We start from the raw sequence: 22,609 nt of genomic DNA, 5'->3' as shown, positions 1-22,609 counted from the left end.
CGAGGTGGTGGTGGAGGCAATGCAGTTTACGTAGAATTAGTAGTAGTAGTTGACGGAGTTAATTATATAAGCTACTCATATTCACTCCAACTGATGAAAGAAAAAAGGTGTCGATTATTGAGAGGTAAAGTGAGTTACTAAGAGTATTTGTTACGACTCACTTGAAATGCGGAAGAGTGAATAGAATTAGTGACACAGAACAATTGATGTTTGGATAAAAGTAAATTTTACTATATAAGTCAATTAGTATTAGTCTTGTTATGGTTTTATCCTTTTCTCTGTTGTTAATCTTATTATAAATTAGTTAGTGTCTTATAATTAATATCACAATATGTGACTGAATAATAATATTAGTGTTGTCCTCGTTAGTTAGTGTTACCTGCCATTAGAACGATTAAAATGGGTCATCCGGCTCATCTAACCCGATCCTCTACGGGTTGACCACGTAATGAATCAATTCAATCGGACTAACTTATTTGTGAGCTTAAAAAATTTGAGTTCGGTCCAACCCATCACGAGATGGTGAGTTAAATAGGTGAGCTCACTTAATTAAAAAAATTACAATTTTTTTGTCTTCAATCTAAACCTATTTTAAACTTATTTTTTTCCTTTTAGACAATAAATAAATCATTGATCACAAAAGCTAAATCATAATTCTAAATAAAAATCTAGATTATACCCTACTAAAAGAAGATGACTAATGAAAGACAAAGAAGGTAGAGAGCGAATGAAGTGTTATGGGCATGGGTCTCTCTCCCCCAAAATTAATAAAAAAAAATTACTTGTGTGTTTGGGTTGGACTGTTAAGTAAAGAGTGAGGTTTTTTTTTTTTTCCGGATTAGCTAACCAACACGGCTCACCACGGGTTCAACCTAGGTGAGCCAAGTTCTTAGTGAGTCAGATCCATTTTTGGTTCGTACTGAAATCTGCAAAAGAAAAAATTAACTCAAATCAATTCAAACCTATGGTGGACTAGGTTAACTCACGGATTTTAACCCATTTTGATAGATTTACATGCCATCATCACATCTCTTTATCACTTATAATACATTTTAATATAGTGTCTTCTATTTTTAACAATCACTGTGTTCCCAAAGGTATTGTCCTCTCTGAAGCGTGGAGTTCTGTCATAGTTTTGTCCTTAAAAGGCGCTTCAGAGGGGGTGAAGGGGCAAGGAGTATTTAAACTGCACTTCACTTCAACTCCTAAGCGGTGTGAGATTTATTTGGTATACCAGAACAATTATTGTATTAGTTTTAATATTTGTATTTTTTTCAATTTTTGATTAATTAAAAAATGTATAGTTTTAAAAATAAATAAAAGTAAATTTATTTAATAATAACTCTATAAACAAGATAAATGAAATGCCATGGTTATATATATATATATATGTGTGTGTGTGTGTGTGTGTGTGGTTTAATTACTCGGATGGTACCCACATTGGTAGGAGTGTATCAATTTGGTACCCGCGGGATGCCACGTATCACTCTCTGGTTTTTTTTTTTTGTTATTTTTTTGCAAAATTTTTTTGTTACCATGTGTCAAGTTCCTGTTGTGACACGTGGTAATGTTAGTGCCACGTGGTAGGATAATGTCACGTGTAGCAAATGTCATTGTATTGATTTCAATTTAGTACCTGTATTTATCTTATTATTTCAATTTAGTCATCACTTTTGTGTCTTTGGTTCAATTTTGTCCCAATTTTTTATAATAATTGAAGTATATTTTTTAATTCATCTTTTTATAAGATTAAAACTAATTAAGTATTAATATTTTTACAAAATTAAGTACTTATATTTATATTAAAATTTAGTGGTCAAATAATACATTGACAAGATATGGGTTAATAATATACAATAACGTAGTTTTAATAAAAAAAATTAGTATAACATTTATACAAATAATAGATTTGGTCTTGAATTGGACATAAACAGTATTGTTTTACTTTGAAAAAAAAAGTGGATGATTATATTGTTCTATTAATATAACATTTTTTTACAACTAAATTTTATATAAATATCAGTACTTAATGTTGTAAAAATATTTATACTTAATTACTTTTAATCTTATAAAAAATGACTTAAAAAATGTTCTTCAATTATTAAAAAAAAATTGGGACAAAATTGAACCAAATGCACAAAAGTTGGAACTAAATTGAAATAATCAGGTATATATGGGTACTAAATTGAAATCAATATAATGACATTTGTCACACGTGACATTATCCTGTCATGTGGCAATGAGATTGCCACGTGTCACAACAGGGACTGCACACGTGGCAACAAAAAAATTTTGCAAAAAAAATTAAAAAAATTAAAAAAATCAGAGAGTGACACGTGGCGTGCCGTTAACGGCATTAATTATTTTTTTTTTCTAAAAGGGACATGATTGAGACACTTTTGAAAAAGTGGGATGCAATTGACACTTTTTTTTTCACGGGTACCAAATTAACACACTCTTACTAAAGTGGGTACCATCCGAGTAATTAAACCTATATATATATAATATTTAAAAAGTAAACAAAATCACTATAAAAATCTATATATTTTTTAAAAAATAAAAAATAATTGTATAATAATATACAGTTTTCAAAATTATATAAATTTTATTAATAAAAATTATGTAATTATCCTTCATATTAGAAGTTTTTGTCAACTTGCTAGTAATTTATGGGCTGTCAAAGGTCAACTGAAACCACTAGTCAATAAAATGAAAAGACAAAGCAAAAGCAGTGCGGTGGTGGAGTTTCAACTATTATTTTCGGTATTCAATATCATCGACGCAAACTCTCATTCGTCAGACTTTCTATTTCTACTTTAGCGGCGATACAAACTATCATCGGTGACACTTTATCTAAGATCTCACATTGGACTGCAATAATTTTTTGTTTGAAAATATTGTTTATTATTAAATTTTAATAATATTTTTGTTATGAAATAAAGTGAATAATAAAGAGAATAATAGATAATAGTGAAGAAACAATAGAGAATAGAAAATGAGAGAATAGGGAGCAACTCATCTATGTATTATTATTCATAGGAAGAGTCCTATTTATAGATACAATATGTAATCCATAAAGGAAACAAATCAACTTAGTTAATACAAATATTTACCATAGAGAGTAATGAATCATATGAGTAAATGTATCAAATCAATGGACAATCATTAATTCATAACACTCCCCCTTGAGTGTCCATTGATAAAGAATGTGCCTCGTTAAAACCTTACTAGGAAAAACCCTTTGGGATAAAAAAAAACCTAGTGAAGGAAAAAGAGTACAACATTCTGTATTCTTTAATACAATATTGTTCATCACATATTCTATTTCTCCCCCTCATGTAAACTTACATCATTAAGGTGACAGAGTCCGAATTTGTGAGTCATTTGCTCAAAAGTTTTTCTTGGAAAAAACTTTACAAATAGACTTGTCATATTTTCAGATGAACGAATTTTTGGATATCTATATCATCCTTTCAATTGAACAATACACTATTGTCTTTATATATGGTTGTTGATTCCATCTTTCTCGGGAATAGTCACAAGTTTCTTGCACATGTTGAATTATAAACCTTAACCAAACATATTCACAACTTTCCTCGTAATTTGTATGATTAGACGATGTTGCTACTATGGTTTGTTTCATATACCTTCATGAAACCATTGTGCTACCACATGTGAACAAACATCTTGTTTGTGATCAACCATTGTGACATTGTAAGAATATGTAAAATAACATGCATATCCATAACCCATTGGTCTGAATCTGAATCATTTGGATGGAATAAGCTCATATTCGTAGTACCCTTAAAGTAACAAAGTATATGTTTTACTCCAAACCATTTTCTTCTTGTAGTTGAAGAATTATATCTTGCTTAACAAATTTATAGCAAATGCAATATTAGATCGAGTATAATTCGCAAGATACATTAGTGTTTCTATGACACTAAGATATGGTGCTTCTAGACCAAGAAGATCTTCATCATTTTCTTGAGGTCTAAGAATAGTCTTTATCAACATCTAACGACCTCACAACTATTGGAGTGCATAATGGACATGACTTGTCCATTTAGAACATTTTAAGCACCTTAATCATATAAGCCTCGTGATGTATAAAAATACTTTTATTTAAATACTCAATTTCTAATTTCAAACAAGACTTTGCCCTTCAAAGATCATTCATCTCAAATTCTTTCAATTGCCTTGTGAGCTCATTAGTAGTTTCAACAATGTTTATGTCATCTACATAAACAATAATTATGAAAAATTGATTTTCTAATATTTTCATATAGATACAAGGACAAAAAGGATCATTTCCATATCCTTATTTTAATAAGAACTCAATAAGATGGTTATACCACACACATCCTTGCTTTAATCAATAAAAGAGCATGTTCAATTTTATTGAATAACCCTCTTTAGAATTTGTCTTGTTGGGCAAATAAAATCCTTCAGGGATTTTCATATAAATATGATTCTCAAAAGAACCGTACGAATAGGTTGTAACATCATCCATTAGATGTAAATGCAAACCTTGTTGTGCAACTAGGATAATCGAATATTGCAATGTTGTTGCATCAAATACTAGTGAATATGTTTTTTCACAAATCAATACAAGGTTTTGTGAACAACCTTGAGCAACCAATTGTGCTTTGTATCTAACAATTTCATCATTCTTAATTTGATTTTTGCGCAAAAATTCATATGTACCCAACGGGTTTCATAACTTCAGGTGTGCGAACTATATGTTCAAAAACCTTTCGTTTAGCAAACAAATATAATTATGCTTCTTTGCATATTTTCATTTTGGCCAATCTTTTCTTTGCCGACAATCTTCAATGATCATTGCTTATTGATCTTCATTGTCATTCATAGCATTCATCGCTATATTATAAGTAAAAGTTTCGTCAATGTTAACTTTATTTTGGTTCCATATTATATGATTGATGACATAATTTATTGAGATCTCATCATTTTCAACCATTTCAGGTACCTGAGGTTCTTCTGGAACCGAACCATTAATTATGTCAAATGAATCTTTTTGGGATTTCAACCTTTTCGATTAGGTCATTTTGCATATTAGCTCCCTTTCTCATTCTAAGAGTTTTTATCTTTGGAACCAATAGGTCTACCACGCTTCAAACGTGTCCACATGAGTTTTTCAACCCTTTTTTTTTTTCGCATCATAATAACTGATCATGTCAAACAAGGTAATCATTTTGATTTGTAAACTTCTGGTTTACCATGACATGCATTTTAATTGTACTAATAAACTTGTAGTACAAACTATAAGAGAATGTTGATAATTTCTCCAATACACTTTCTTTTTCAACTCAATCATAGAGATATAAAGATATTTCATATCTTTTTCATTGTTTGTCTCAATATAATATCCATTCAGACAAATATCATTGAAACTTAATAAGTTTCTATTCAACTTCTTGGTAGAAGTATAGTAGCTCTTTTAGAGTCTTCAAATATATTTGTAGTACTATAAATAATACTAACATCGATGTCTCACATTATCAAACAAGAGAAAAATTTATTACTCTTGAGAATTGTATAAGTTGTTGCACTATCAATAAGACGCATATCTTTTGGTACTAGTGCAAAACATTCGTTTTTCATATAAACGTAAATATCAATATGAGATTTTTTTTTTTTTTTTTAACACTCTCATAATCAATTAGGTGATCAATGCTTTCATTTGCTTTAGCAAAGAAAATAACAATATTAAGATGAGTAGCATCCATATGGCCATAATCAAAATCACCATCTTCATAAGTAAAATATGTTTCTATGTTTTTCTCATTATTTGTAAGATGCTTTGGTGTACAATAAGTACAACTCAAATGGCCTTTACCACCATAATGATAATATATACTTTCATCTTTTTGTCAGCATTTTCACATTTTTCTTTACCCTTTTTCACATTATTGTGTCACTTCTGGTGACAAAATGTGTCTTTGAAATTTTCTTTATAACCATGTCCATAATCAATATCATGATCACGATCATGAAAATATAAATCAAATGTTGCGGCATTCACTTCTGGGAATGGAGCAGAACCAATTTGGACAGGTTTCTTGATTTTCTATCAAAAGCTCATTGCTTTGTTCAGCCATACAAAGGCATGAAGTAATGAAATAAATTCATATATTTATTGCTGCATTCACTTCTGGGAATGAAGCATATTAGGCGGATCTCATGATTTTTCATCAAAATCTTTATTGCTTTGTCCAGCCAGCCATACATAGGCATGAAATAAATCCATAATATTTGTGAAATCTCTTTTCACAATATTTTTGTCGCATGAGCAAATTAATTGCTTAGATGCTTTATTTCTTTATTCAATGGTATCCCAATATCAATTGCATATAAATGTATTTCAACATTTAAAATTCCAATATAAGGAATTCTTCCTTGTAATATCAAGAGTCACAAATCCAAATTTTGCAACTTTTCGCGTGTTTAGAACTAGCATATAACATAATAATATTAATAATAATAATAATCACCGTCATAATAAAAATGAAAATAATAAGATGAAGATGAAAATTGATAAAGTTAAATAATTCTTATCACAAGAGGAAGAATATAAGGTAAAATTATAATTTGAGAAAGGATTAGAAAGAGCCTGGATTGAGACACGCATAACATTGTCGTTATAGAGAAAAAGCTTCCACTAGTCCTCAATTGATTGGAGCATGGTGCTGATAACGTGTTATGAAATAAAGTGAATAATAAAGAGAATAATAGATAATAGTGAAGAAACAATAGAGAATAGAAAATGAGAGAATAGGGAGCAACTCATCTATGTATTATTATTCATAGGAAGAGTCCTATTTATAGATACAATATGTAATCCATAAAGGAAACAAATCAACTTAGTTAATACAAATATTTACCATAGAGAGTAATGAATCATATGAGTAAATGTATCAAATCAATGGACAATCATTAATTCATAACAATTTTAACAAATTTCTCTTATTAAGTGATATTTTTTAAATGATTTTTTATTTTTTATTTTTTTTATCATTTTTAATATTTTAAAATCAATTAAAAGATATGATGTTAAAAAAAATTAAAATTTAGTAGTTAAAATTATTATCGTGTTTTTGAAAATGAGTTAAAGTTTAAACCTCCAAGTGAAAAAAGATATCAAAATTTTAGTAGTTAAAAAGTATATTTTCTCTGGGAACTTTGAGTCCAGAATTTCAGTTATGTTTCAACCTCAAGTTTTTCGGTATGCATTATTTAAAATATTTTCAGTCTTGAAGTTTTCAAAATTTAAAACTCTTGTCATGATAATTTTATCTTTCAAAAGAAAGTACATTTAAATTACGTTTTATTTCTACCTTTAAAAGATAGATGGGTTTGGAATTTTTATTGTCTTTTCTATGTTATTTTTTTACGTGTCTTCAAAATATATTGATGATCATTAATTTTAAAATTTTAAAATATATTAAAATTATCTTTAAATTATCAAAATAATATATTTTTAATGCTCAACAAAGAACAGAGGATAACACAAAAAAAAAACTCAACAAAGAAACTTGACTCAAGATAGATATTATGGACTTATACCATAACACTTAATGCAAAATTGTTATTTATTCATTTTTAACTATTTAGTCGTCCAATGAAAAAATGTGTTAAAAACTTATATTAATTAAAAATATAATCAATCAATTTATGTTATAGGTCGGAAGTTTTGTATGGACTAAAAATAAATTCAATTTACATAATATAAATAGATACAAATCTCACCTTATAAGTCAGTTTTGTAAGTTTAGAGAAGACTTAAAATTAACTCCTTAATATATATCAGAGTTGTGAGGTAAAATTTATTTTAGAGAGATTTGTTGTTTATTAGATCTATTATTTCACCGGGTAACATGTCGATATCAAACCATCATTCATTAATTTCTAATCTCACACTCAAAATATATATGTTTAGATGTAAGAAAATGTATTAAAAGTCTATAATATAATAGAGTTTAAATCAATTTACACTAATTTAAAACCTTATTATATAAATTTTTTTTATAAAGTTAAGTTAAAATTAAAAACTTAATATATAAACAAATTCGATAAGATTACATGAATAAGAATAATTATATAAATAAGAATAATTATAACTTTATGTATATATACAATTGTTGAGACGAATGATAGGAGGGTACATAGACAAATATCACAGATACATCTAGTGATGAGGAGCTGCGTCAACCTCAAAACATGGATTCTTCAGTTGCTCAGCTTGTTCAGTGTTGTCTCCTTATCCCATGGAAGACCAACTGCCCAGTTTCGAGTAAAAGCGGTTAATCTAGGCGGGTGGTTGGTGACTGAAGGTTGGATCAAACCTTCTCTCTTCGATGGCATTCCAAATAAAGACTTCTTGGTCTGTAAATACATAAACAGTTGTCACAACTATACCTCTCTTATTTCATGCAAAATCAATTCTCTCTCTCCATTTTTGTAGGATGGAACTGCTCTTCAGTTCAAGTCTGTGACAACAGGCAAATATCTTTGTGCAGAGTCCGGAGGAGGAACCATCATAGTTGCAAATCGCACTTCTGCTTCCGGTTGGGAAACATTTAGAGTGAGTGAGCATATTCATGTTGTTCTTCATTCATTAAATAATGATTATATTCATGTTACATTTTCATCATGATTTTGTATCGTGTTAATTACAGTTGTGGAGGCTAGACGAGAACACTTTCAGATTCAGGGTGTTCAACAAACAGTTTGTGGGGTTAGATGGGGTTAAAGTCGTTGCTGTTTCCAATATCTCCACTAATTCTTCCACGTTTAATGTTGTAAAGGAAAGTGCTAATTCGAATCGTGTTCGAATCAGAGCTTCCAACGGACACTTCCTGCAGGTGCTTTGTTTGTTTTTTCTACTTTTCTTTTGATGGAAGAAGATGAAATAGTAAGGAAATACCACCATGTAAAATAGTTATGAGCTCTTATTGGGTTTAAAAATTTATTAATCTCTTAATTTGTCCTCACATAAAAGCAACTATACAAGCAAGAATATTATTATGGTCCCACCTTTAATAGAAGTTGAAAGTGTGTTATGATGTAAAAATCGACAAATATGAGTTAAAATCCCACACATTAAATAAAAATAAATATTATATAAAAATAAAAACTTATAAATTTACTGTTTTAAGATATTAGATATATATGAGTTAATTTCATATCTCATTTATTATATCTTTCTGATGATTTTTCGATATCTAATACGATGTTGTTGTCGATAATAATGTGGTGGTTGCAGGCAAAGACAGAGGATGTGGTGAGTGCTGATGCATCAACGGTGAACAGTTGGGGAGATGATGATCCATCTGTTTTTGTAATGACAATTGCTGGAATGATGGAAGGGGACTTCCAACTCACAAATGGCTTTGGTCCCACTAAAGCTCCCCAAGTTATGAAGGTAAGGTTACAAAATATAAAGTCAAATAATTGAAAAACGGTGTCTTAGGTTCCAGGACTTATTCTAGCATGAGAAATGGGAGTATTTATCAATCTGGTCTAATTAATTAAAATTGAAATTTTACGTATTGACAAAATAAATATTTAAACACAAAATCATCTTACAATATTCAAATTATAAATTAATCATTAATGTTATTTATTTATATTAATATTAATAAAATTTTGAAAGTCATATAATTAATAAACTGTTGAAACAGATAAATTGGTTATTAATTTTATTTATTTATATTAATAATAATAATCACATTTTAAAAATACAATAGTTATTAAATTGTTGAAACAGATAAATTGGTTATTAATTTTATTTAATTATTATCACATTTTAAAAATAAAATAATTAATAAACTGTTGAAACATATAAGTTGGTTATTAATTTTATTTATTTATATTAATAATAATCACATTTTAAAAATAAAATAATTAATAAACTGTTCAAATTAATAATTGGGCCCATTAATATTATTTATTTATATTAATCGTAATTAAATTTCAAAAATTAAATAATTAGTAAATTGTTCAAATTGATAAATTAAATATTAACACTATTTATTTCTATTAATCATAGAAAATCGTATAATTATTAACATTATTTATTTCTATTAATCATATAAAATCGTATCATATTACCCACCTTCATTACTTTTTAAAAATGTGAGCCATTTCAACAATTTTATTTTCAAATTACACCAATATCTTAAAAACAGAAGAGTAATGGGTCAAAATAATAAACTTCCACTACATCCAATCAATGACTGTTTACCTTAACGTTTGATTTTCCTTTCACAAGTTTAGACATTAAAAGTCCTTCCCTTAACTAAAGTTTTTTGCAAAAATACATTCCAATTGCCTGTTACATTTATATTTTATACATTATTATTATTATTATTATTATTATTATTATTATTATTATTATTATTATTATTACATTTAAAGTTAAATATGTTTATAATTTTTAATTTTGACTTAATTAAATATTATAATTCGTCTTTGTCTAAAAATTTTTGTCTAAAACTTTTTACATTTTAATCCCAAATCTATAAAAATAAACAAATATAATTTTTTTAATTTAATTACGTTAAATTTTTTTAATGTCTCAAACACGTTTTTAATTGACATTGAAGTAAGAATCTATTACACAATATAAACAACTCAAACACCAGTACAAAATACATTTGACATAAACAAAATTGATGTAATTGAGTTAAAAGAACTAAATTTATTCATTTTTTTAAGTTTAGATATCAAAGTATATAAAATTTTCTTACAAAAACGAATTCTAATTTTATATAAAAATTTATTACTTAAAATTATATTTAACCCTTCTTACTATTACTATATTAACATTTTCATATGTTTCTTACATTTATGCACGCATCAAGAATGGTCCAATTGAAAACCTTTTCTCATTCAAGAATGATGGCTGACTCCAGTCGCAAAGTTCTATACAACTGTCATCCATTACTAATTATTGATCGTTGATTTAGAGTTGAAAATGTCACTTTCGCAAGTTGTTGGTGAATAGTTGACGGTGTGTGATTCCACAGGAACATTGGAACACTTTTATTGTGGAAGATGATTTCAGATTCATAAGCAGTAATTTACTTACTGCTGTTAGAATTCCAGTTGGTTGGTGGATAGCAAGTGATCCAAACCCACCACCACCATATGTTGGAGGTTCCTTGCAAGCACTAGACAATGCCTTTTTGTGGTCAGAGTAAGTCCACAAACTAAATCAACTTTCTTCTTATATCACTATAGTCGATGATAACTATATGCAAACAATAATATTGACCTACCTGCAGGAAGTTTGGATTGAAAATCATCCTTGATCTTCATGCTGTACCCGGTTCCCAAAATGGTTTTGAGCACAGTGGTTCAAGAGATGGTTCACAAGAATGGGGAAAAAGTGATGAAACAATTCAACAAACAGTTGGTGTGATAGAGTTTCTCACCGCAAGGTTATCAATTTTGTGTTCTGATTGTGACATTCTACTTCCAATTTTGCAAGCAAGAAGTGTAGTGAGATCCATAATATATATTGGTTGAATTTCAGGTATGCAAAAAGCCCAAGCCTTTATGCAGTTGAGCTAATAAATGAGCCTTTGTCACCTGGTGTGACACTAGAGACCTTGAACAAGTACTATAAGGCTGGTTATGAAGCAGTGCGCAAGCACTCTTCCACAGCTTATGTTGTGTTATCAAATAGGCTTGGACCTGCAGATCCCACAGAACTCTTCCCTCTTGCAAAAGGTTTTGAGCTATCTGTGATTGATGTTCACTACTACAACCTCTTCCAAGATGTATTCGATGCCATGACTGTGCAACAGAACATTGATTTCATCTACAACAATCGCTCATCACAGCTCGCTACTGTTACAACCTCAAAAGGCCCTCTTACTTTTGTTGGTATGTATATTTACTCCTTCACCTTCTCTCATGTTTTCCCTACCCAACATCCTTCAAATTATTTTGATATCGGTACATTAAAAAAGTTTTTAATATATTTTAAAACATCAGATATTTTACTAAATATTATTATGTTATGAAGGTGAATGGGTTGCGGAATGGAAAGTCAAAGGAGCTGCAGAAGAAGATTATCAAAGATTCGGCAGAGCTCAATTAGATGTTTATGGGCGTCTAGCCACATTTGGGTGGGCCTATTGGGGTTTCAAAAATGTTAACAACCACTGGAGTTTAGAGTGGATGATCAAGAACGGTTATATCAAACTATAAAAACTAAATACAAGTGATCAAACAATTTCACTTCAAATATGAAATAAATATATTAAAAATAGGACTTTTAGGGCTCACAATTAGTTGGTCTCACTTTCCAATATCAATTTTTGAAAAATACCATCATTTTCTTTAGATTACGTGTTTTAAATAATTATTATTATTATTATTATTATTAATCACTAGTGTAAAATTATTTTTAATAACGACTTTTTATACGGATTATAATCCATCAAGTATAATAAATAATTGATGTGGTGACATAATTATAAATATTATAAGATTTTCTATAATGACTAGAGCTAGAAGTATTATAGAAAATGGATTTAATGATATTTTGGTAATAAAATATAAGAATTTCTATATCGGTTGTAAATAGAATCGGTATAACAATTTTGGACGCGGACAATTTTGTGATAAATTACAAGATTTTTTTATACTAGTTAGACCTAAAACTAGTATAGAAATGCAAATGTTTGGTATGAAAAAAAGTTATTAGAGGTGGTGGCTTTGGTTCTGTCAAGCAGAGGTGTAATAGGTGTGAAAATGGGACGACGAACGTGAGTGAAGGAGGTGGAACAAGATGAAGGAAAATGGAAGAGATTTGTAATTTTCTTTTGTACCGATTGTTGACTTAAATGAAATAAAAAATAACACTTTCTATACTAGTTCTAGAATCGGTATAGAAAGTGAAAACTTTTTATGTCACATGTATCTATATTGGTTATGAAACCGATATAGATTACTTTTTTAACCGATATAAAAAGGTTTTTATGCGGATGAAACCATCTTACAAACAATTTAGGCTTAAATATCTTTTTGGTCCCAATTTTCGTGAGTTTTGCTTTGTTTGATCATCATTTTTTTGAAATGTTCTAAATGGTCCTCATTTTTGTAATTTGTGGTCAATTTAGTCTTTTTTGCAAACGTCGTTTAAATCATTAACAGAGGATGGACAATAACTGCCACATGTCACTCTGTGGTTTTTTAAATTTATTTTTATTTTTATTTTTTTTTAAATTGTTTTTAATTTTAAAAATGTTGTCCACGTGTCAAGTCAGCATTGTAACATGTGGCAGTATCTCGTGGCTTATATTCAATTTGGTCCCAATTTTCGTTAATTTTGTTCAATTTAATCCCAATTTTCGTTAATTTTGTTCAAATTAGTCTCAATTTTGCTCCTATCCAAATTGACCCAATTTAATTTCTATATAAATGTTGTACCGAATCATTCAAAAAATAATGAAGAATTTTTCTTCTAATTTTAAAAACAATGAAGAATTTTTCCTCTAATTTTAAACTAACTTTAACCCTATTTTTTTCATGTACCAAAAATCAAACATATATAATAATTTCCCTCCAAAAATATAGTTAGGTTTGGTATAAAAATAATGAAAGAAATATTTAAAATAAATGTGAATTTTAATAAAAATAAAATTTTCAATTTAACATTTATATAAAAAATAAATTTGGTCATTTTGGATAGAGACAAAATTGGGATTGAATTGAACAATATTAACAAAAATTAGGACTAAATTAAACAAAATTAATAAAAATTGGGACCAAATTGAATATAAGCCACAAGATACTGCCACATGTCACAATGCTGACTTGACACGTGGACAACATTTTTAAAATTAAAAAAATAAAAAAAAATCACCGAGTGACACATGACAGTTACTGGTCACCCTTCGTTAATGATTTAAACGGCGACATATGCAAAAAGAACCAAATTAACCACAAATTACAAAAATGAAGACCATTTAAAATATTTCGAAAAAATGAAGACCAAACGAAACAAAACTCACAAAAATTAAGACCAAAAAGGTATTTAAGCCAACAATTTAAAATGTATTTGTTTGTTACAACTTTTCTTTATAAAGATAAATAATTATTGTTTTTAAATTTTTCGTATGTTTAATGTTATTTTTTTTAAGTTAGATATTAGTTACACCTACTATACTTTTCTCTCCAATAAATACTTATTTTAAGAGAGTTGAATCTATTACCACCTAAACTAATGACTTATAAGTAATTTTTCATGTATTTATAAGCTTTTTCAAAAGGCTTAAACAATACTTTAGTTCTTGTTTTCGTTCGGTTTTTTCAATGTGGTCCTACTGTTGATTTTTTTTTTTCAATTTGGTCCTAATATTGGTAAATTTTTTTCAATTTGGTCCTTTTCGCTAACACCGCTAAAATAGTTAACGGATGTGAACAGTAACCGCCACGTGTCATTTTGTGATTTTTTTTATATATTTTTTTAATTTTTTTAATTTTTTTTTAATTTCTTTTTAAATTTTTTTAATTTTTTTATTTTAAAAAAATGTACAAGTGCAAGCCCATATCACGTCATATGTCATTTTTGTGATTTTTTAATTTTTTTAAATTTAATTTTTTTAATTTAAAAAAAAATCCACGTGTCAAGCTAATATCATGCCACGTGTCAGAGTCAATTTTTTATATGCAATTTGGTCCCAATATTCGTTAATTATTTTCAATTTGGTCCTAATTTTTTTTTTAAATTTAACATTTTTGTTCCTCTCCAAATTGAGACAAAATTTAATTTGTATATATTAAAATGCATATTTTTGTTAAATATTTTTAATTTAGAATTAGAGTTAGTTTAAAATTAAAACGAAAAAAAGCAATAACACCACTAGGACCAAATTGAAAACAAATAACGAATATTAGGACCAAATTGAATATAAAAATCTAATTTTGACATGTGTCATGATATTAGCTTGACACGTGGATTTTTTTGTTTAAAAAAAATTAAAAAAGATTAAAAAAATTAAAAAATCACAAAAATGACATGTGACATGATATAGGCTTGACACGTGTACATTTTTTATAAAATTAAAAAAATTAAAAAAATTAAAAAAATTAAAAAAAATTAAAAAAATTAAAAAAAATTAAAAAATTAAAAAAAAAATCACAAAATGACACGTGACAGTTACTAAGGACCAAATTGAAAAAAATTATCAATATTAGGACCACATTAAAAAAACCGAACGAAAACTAGGACCAAACTACTATTTAAGCCTTTTCAAAATAAATGAAAGTAGAATTATATATGATCAAGATAGAAAGCTATTTAAAATAATTTCTCCTCAAAGTTGCATTTCAAAAAATAATCATTTTGCAAAGAAAACTTGTAACACCCAAATTTAGTAAGATTAACCTTACTAATTTAAAGCATTACATGATTGATAAAAAGCATAAACCAACATATATAAGTGTATAAAAATGTATTTAGAATTCTCCATGAGAAAAACTTAACTTAAACTTCAAAGAGATAAATAATTTTTCATCAACTAGAAAAAATTATATAATACAAAAATTATATGCATAAGCATCATCTATACTCATCCTGACTATGAAGTAGTCTCATTACTTTTCTACCCTCCTACTTGCACTATCCTTCACTCACGTATAGTATGTAAATAAACCACAACCAAATATAAAATTAAGGTAAACTACTATATTTAAAGGAAAAGACTTATTAATAGTTCAAAATGATTATTCCAAGCAACAACTCACAAAAACTAACTTCATTAAATCATACACCATTATTGGATAAACCGCAACATCTACCTCTCGAGGATTTATGTGTATTGAAGCATAACTGAGAGATTATGTATCATTATCTAAATTTCATAATTTAGTACGAATTTAAACATAAATTTAAATAAAAATATTAGTTTAAAATATTAATTCATTAGAGATAAAATGTGTTTTGCGTCCATCTAATAAAACTTTAAATATATTAAATATTTCTTCAAAAATTGTACTGTTTTTTATTTGAAAATTGAAACATATTTTAGATTTTTTGTTTTCAATTCTTTTAAATTTTATTTAAACAAAAAAAAATAGATACAATTTACAATTTTTTTTAATTTAGAATCGTAATTTTAAATGTTTTTAATTTATAAAAGAAGAAGTATAAAATAATTGCATAAAATAAAATAAATATATATACACATGGGCATTAAATTCTTCAAAACATAATTTAACACTTATTTCTACAATTACTTTATTTTTAAATTTCAAAGAGGTTTCAAGATCTCTCTACTTCACGAATTTATAATTTGTTTATGGATAACAAAACACTCTTCATGGCTCTATTCTAGGAATGATAATTGGATCTATTTAATGGAGGCGTGACAAGAATCATTTCATGATTAAATTTTCCCTTAAAATATATAAAACGCAGTTGAAGGATTTTTGTGATAATTTCATCATAAAGATCAGAGAATGAGGAAAGAAACAAACAAGAGAAAGATAATGTTTATGTATATTTCAATTTATTTTAATCTTAATAATATGTTAAGTTTGTAAACATATCACCGATGAAACTATAAAACTCAAAAGCTTCGCTTCATTTCTTAATATATTATATTATATAGCTATATCTATAAATAATACAAAAGCATTCACAAAAACAACAAATAAAACGGTGTCACAAGTACAAATTTGGAGAAGAAAATTCAATTTTAGCTCAATGAAAAAAATAGAAGAAAGCAACGCGACTTTTTGAAAGTTGAATATGTGGCTTCCTCCTCTACTCACATGTAGTTTCCTCCTCTCTCATTCCATTTGGGTGTCTCATCTCTCTTTGCTCTCATCTTCCACTCTTTCAACCAGGTCATCTCTCATTCTCTCATCTTGATGGTCTAATCTCTCATCTCTCATATCACATTCTCTCATATCTCTCCTCTACTCACGCGTGGCGGGTTGAGGATGATAGCTCGACCCGTTAATAGGCGGGCTGGCAGGCTGGCTCGCTGACCCGCAACTTTTTTCCCAACCTTTTTTGTAAAATGCAGCTGGATATGGGACTTGTGTTTGCACAATTATAACAAATGAATTAATGAATATAAAGCACAAAACTAGAATATAATTTTTGGATAAAATTGCAACAAATAACACCAAATATTCACACATGTAGTGGCTGAAAATTAATGACAAGATTACACAATAATCTTAACAACATAATAAAACCTGAAATTTCAGTAGTTACATTTAACCATCACAACAGTAGTATTGATCATGACAACACTAAACAAAAAGTTCAATTCTTGCATCCAACAAAAACCAAAAAGATAGACGGGGAAGCCAACGACAATTGTTACAAGATAGATGTTGCAATTTCAATCAACATAAAGAAAGTCATGGGCCAAATTAAACCCTCAAAATAAGACATGAAACCAACAAACAAGTGCAAACAACTCCATTGTACAGTAGTGGTAAATAAATCATTCATCATGTTGTCTCATGTCAACATTATTAGAAGCACTAATAGAAGAAGTCCCTTCCAACCATCTTTGTAAGCTACCTTTTCATCTATTAGAATGACATGAATATGAAACAAAAAGTTAAAATATAAAACTTGAGTTCCAAAAAATAGAAAGAAATAATTGGATATAAATTAGACAAATTACCATCACAAAAGTCATGTATATAACTTGAAGTATAGATACGTGTTTCAACACTTTCAGGCAAAAGTCGATTTCTATACTTATTTATAATTCTTGACCCAATGTTGAATGAAGATTCAAATGCAATTGTGGATACTGTAACATCCCTAAGGAATATTACTTATATTAATTAAATAAAATTCGAATCACAATAAATACTGCATTGAACATCAACTATTTCCCAAAAACGCGGGAAAATTTAAAAAAGAACATAACTGATACCATACATAATCCGAATGTACCATATCGTTATATACAAAGGATATTAAAATTCAACATAAAAATATTTACATCAAAATCAAAACAATAGAGTTTCTCTCAAAATCCCAAGTAGCCCATGCTCTCTGTCTCTAAGCATCTCCTGGCTCACCTGTCAAATCATCTGCTCCCAGATAACACAGTATCTGATCATCGCCATACACACACAGATAGGGTGAGCTATGCACAATAAAAATATAAACAGATATATGAAATAAACATGTTTCCCACCCAAAATAACATAACTACAAATCTCGTACTTTTAAAATCACCCAACTATGACCTCATAGTCCTTCATGAGTCATATGCATGAACTAGGTCTTGGGACTTCCATGTGCTCCCACGAAACTAACTCATTCGTGGTCCAACCCTATGAGCCTATCCCGCTCATAATCCTACCCTACAGACTCCTCACATGTAGTAAAACATCCAAGTCTCATACTTGGACCCTGGCACGCACACAATCACCATACTATGGACTCCTCACCCAATAGTAGCCGACGGGAACATCACAGTTCCTTGCCCATCGTGCGCCCGACACATGCAATCACCATACTAAGGACTCCTCGCCCATTAGTAGCCGATGGGAACTCAACCAGTTCCATGCCCATCATGTGTCCACCATCAAGCACATCCCAGACCCCTATTTGACTTAGTCCTTCAAGCCAACACCACAAACACATGTACATAATTCTTATACTTTAGGAAATAACAAGTAATAGTACAAACAACACATATAGACATGACTCTTCGCCATTCTCGCTTAAGCTATGCTTGTTCGCCCAAGCTAGTACGTCGGTCTCACTTAGGCTACACTATCTCGCCTAAGCGAGCATGCAACAGTGGATGTACCAATTCATCTCGCTTAGGCAAGCTCTTCTCGCCTGAGCGAGACCTTCAGTCGCTCAACACACAAAGCTCCTCGCTTGAACGAAGATTCCACACAAAAACACCAAGTTTTATCGCGACCTCGCTTAGGCGAGCCATTCTCGCCTAAGCTAGACTAGGTGTTGCTCAACACTGAACTAGGTCGCCTGAGCAAGCAGCGCGAACCAAAACCAGAAACTAGGTTCTGCAACTCTCGCTTAAACGAGATAGACCCGCTTGGGCGAGACTTGCAGAGCTCCCTCTCTGTCACGCACACGATTCATCCAAACCACTGCCAAACCAAACCAAACCAAAATCATACCGCAATAGCACTCCATCGTTATCAACAAAACAACACACTTATGCATCTTTCAAGTATAAGCACACATTCCTCTCTTTTATAATTCATATATACTTACCTCTTAAATCAATTCCATTACTTTTAAAGTATGATTATCATGTTCCCATACTTTCCCAAAACCCGTCATGATCATGCACCACTCGATCATAGTGATATCATCAATAGTGGCTTTATTCACACACTTATAACATCATACATTCGAGCTAACATATATAGGTTCATATATTCAACATGTTTCAACAAGCACTACCATAAACATACTCATCATTCACACATTTATATATTTATATATATACATTCACCAATCAAGGCCATACCAACACTTGAGAACCCTTAATCATCCATTCGTAATCATACTATTAGGGAATTCAAACAATCAATCATGTGTGACGTATATCTCTAGCTACTGCCCTCCAAATCAAATCTTCACCGTTCACAGTGAAGAACTACATGTTATGGACTACCTGTCAAAATTTCACCTAAATCGGACGGTTAACGAATCGAAAAATGCAGTTTTACAAAAACTGTGCAGACCAGGAAAATTAGTGGCGCCTGGTGGCATGAATGCAGCGCCCGGTGATACCTGCTCCGCGAAAACACGAAAAATAGCGTTTTTCGTTAACAAAACAACACTCTCATCGCCTGGCGGCAGCTCCTTACCGCCAGGCGGTACATACAGTTCTGGGAAAATGCCAGATTTTTCCCGCACCCGTGAAGAACCCTAAATTCCCAAATCTCATTCAATATGCATAGGATACTTTCGTATGAACCCAAAATATCATAAAGTCCATAAAAAATATCACATAAATCACACTATTGTTTGTGCCGCCTGGCGGAAGCACCCGTGCCGCCCGGCGGTTCATCTGAAACAACCCAGAAATGGGTGTCACGCTCATGCATCGCCTGGCAGACCTTCAAAGCCGCCAGGCGGTTTCTGGAAATTTCCAGAAACTCAAAACCAGTAAATTTTAATGCAGAAAAGTCACGCAATCATACAACATACCACATAAATCATACAATTTAATATGAAAAATAGAGTAGCTCCCCTAACCTGTTAATCCTTGCTCAATTTGAAAACTCCAAGCTTATTTCGTGCTCCCCATAAGTGCTCCTTTGTTTCACCACCAAATTGACCCAAAACCCTTGCGCCTATGCTGATAATGGTTGCTTTGATCGCTTCCTTTCCCAGTGCACTCACAACAATAGTTTACACACTCTTACCATTGCTTTTTCCCCCAAATATTAGAGTAAAAATCCTATTTACTCTCTAAAACGAAAATTTGTATAAAGGAGGCTTAATGACTATTCAATAGTCATTAACAAGGTGTTTTCTCAGCCTCCTAGGCTGTCCATTTTGCAGCTAGGGTTTCTCTCCCCTTTCATATTCTTGCCAAAATAAAATTAGGCAAAAAGAAAGTTTAATTCATTCTTAGCAAGGTTTGAACACACAACCCCTTAATTACAAAGTCAATGCACAACCAATTCAACTAACACATGTTTCATGGTAATTCCTATAATATTAGGATTACATTATCACTACTCACATTCAATCATAACATTAAAATAATGCACATTTCAAAATATCATATAATTGACATACTTAGGACTCAAACCCAAGTTCTTTCACACAACCAAGTACTCTCAACCACTTGAGCTAGTACTTTTTCACGTCATATTAATTTGCATTAAATGCTATAAAGACTTCTACTACCCGCATTTATTAAATAATTATTTATTTAATTATTCAATTTTCTCGGGTCTTATAGATACTCAACAAATCCCTTGCCATCAATGATAAATCCGTAAAACGTTCACTATGACTCCTCCACCATCCAAGAACATCCATAGGTTATGTGAAGTCAATATCTAAGATTCGCTTATCTAAATATAAATCTAATTAATTCCTTTCCATTTTAACAATAACTTGAAGTCTGCATTTTTTAATTTCCTAACATGACAAGAAAAAACATTTTATTTTATATAAATAATAATTAAACTAGAAAGCTTGTTCTCTGCTTAGAAAACTTACATCAAAATGTGGACGTTTGGTGGGACCGAAAAATGATGAGATAGTACTAGGATTTGCATCATTTGAACTTGAACTTGAACTCTTTGTACAATATTGAGAGAAAAGCTAGTACAATTTCTCTTTGATATTCTCTAACTTTGGTTGCCAACAAAGTGGATCAATCTGTTCATAACAATATCCCAAAGTTTCCAACTTCACTCTTGGGTTTAAAATAACACTAAATGCAAGGACCACACTATATTCTTCCCAGTATTTATCAAATTTGATCATCATCCTTATAAGTTCATCTTCATCTTTTTCACATTCCATTATAAGAGTTTGAATATTCCAGACTTGTAAAAAGTACAAATTTGAAGTAGTATAACTTGAGGCAGAAATCAGAGTTGTGATTTGAGCCGTCAAAGTGGGTCAGAACCCGTGGACCAACTTGGCCCACCACAGGTTCAGGCCGGGTTGGGTTGAAATTTTTTTACAAATTTGAGTACGGGTCAATTTTTAACCTGGCCCACTAAGAACCTGGCTCACCCGGGTTGAACCCATGGTGAGCCAGGTTAGCCCACCAACCTGTATGGTGACACACATTATGTTGGGCTTTGCAATGTTGGGCTATTTTTTTAACCAAATACATTGGTGGGTTGGAAAATGGAAACCTAGCTTCAACTACAAATAATAAGGAGATTGACGTTGCATCTCAACTCAACGACCGACATCAATTGCGACTCAACAAGCAGATAAATTTGCGTTCCTCACTCACTATCGGCTTATTATTTTCCTTCTATTCTTCTAGTATTATTGATTATATAAGTAATAACTTTATAACCTCATGTTTTCTTCCCAATCGTAATTTTCCCTATTTTTCTTTTCAGTTTAAGTGTTCACTGAACAATTAGGGTTCTTGCTCTGCATCATGTACCCTATTGATCTACTGAGGCTGCTTTGATGACAAATCCAAGGTATAATTAGTTTGCTAAAAAAGGTATTGCATTCAATAAAAGATTGGGTCATTCCTTTTTGTTTTCATTCTTCTGGTACATAATAATGCTTGTATGCTTATCATATCATGGATTTGAAATGCTTATGGGTTCTATTGCACTGTTAGAAGAACTACATAAACAATCTTTGAATATTACCTACGTGAAGTGCAAGCAAAGTACATTTTTTAAACTTTTGAATATTTAAATGCATAAACAAGTACTTCTTTATATTTGAATATTAAAAAGTATAATCAATAACATTATAATATTGTAAGTAAAATTTTAAAATATTGTAAAGTTAAGTAAAATATTAAAATATTGTAAAGTTAAGTAAAATATTATAATATTGTAAAGTTAACGTACATGCAAAGTGCATGAACCATTTGGTGAAATGAAGAAA

The 22,609-nt window shown here is 29.9% G+C and overlaps 1 protein-coding gene across 1 annotated transcript; it reads left to right on the top strand.

The window, feature by feature from the left end:
• Positions 1-8,175: 8,175 nt before the first annotated feature.
• On the top strand, positions 8,176-12,274 carry LOC114193517 (probable glucan 1,3-beta-glucosidase A). The gene is made up of 8 exons (XM_028083347.1): positions 8,176-8,404; positions 8,486-8,605; positions 8,700-8,885; positions 9,287-9,445; positions 11,052-11,221; positions 11,310-11,465; positions 11,561-11,913; positions 12,056-12,274. The coding sequence occupies exons 1-8, from the start codon at positions 8,216-8,218 to the stop codon at positions 12,238-12,240; spliced, it is 1,518 nt and encodes a 505-aa protein (XP_027939148.1). The 5' UTR covers positions 8,176-8,215; the 3' UTR covers positions 12,241-12,274.
• Positions 12,275-22,609: the final 10,335 nt, after the last annotated feature.

This window comes from Vigna unguiculata, chromosome 8 (assembly GCF_004118075.2).
Source record: "Vigna unguiculata cultivar IT97K-499-35 chromosome 8, ASM411807v1, whole genome shotgun sequence".
Lineage (NCBI taxonomy): Eukaryota > Viridiplantae > Streptophyta > Magnoliopsida > Fabales > Fabaceae > Vigna > Vigna unguiculata.
Note: the sequence above shows the minus strand (reverse complement) of the source record. Positions and strands in the feature narration are given on the sequence as shown.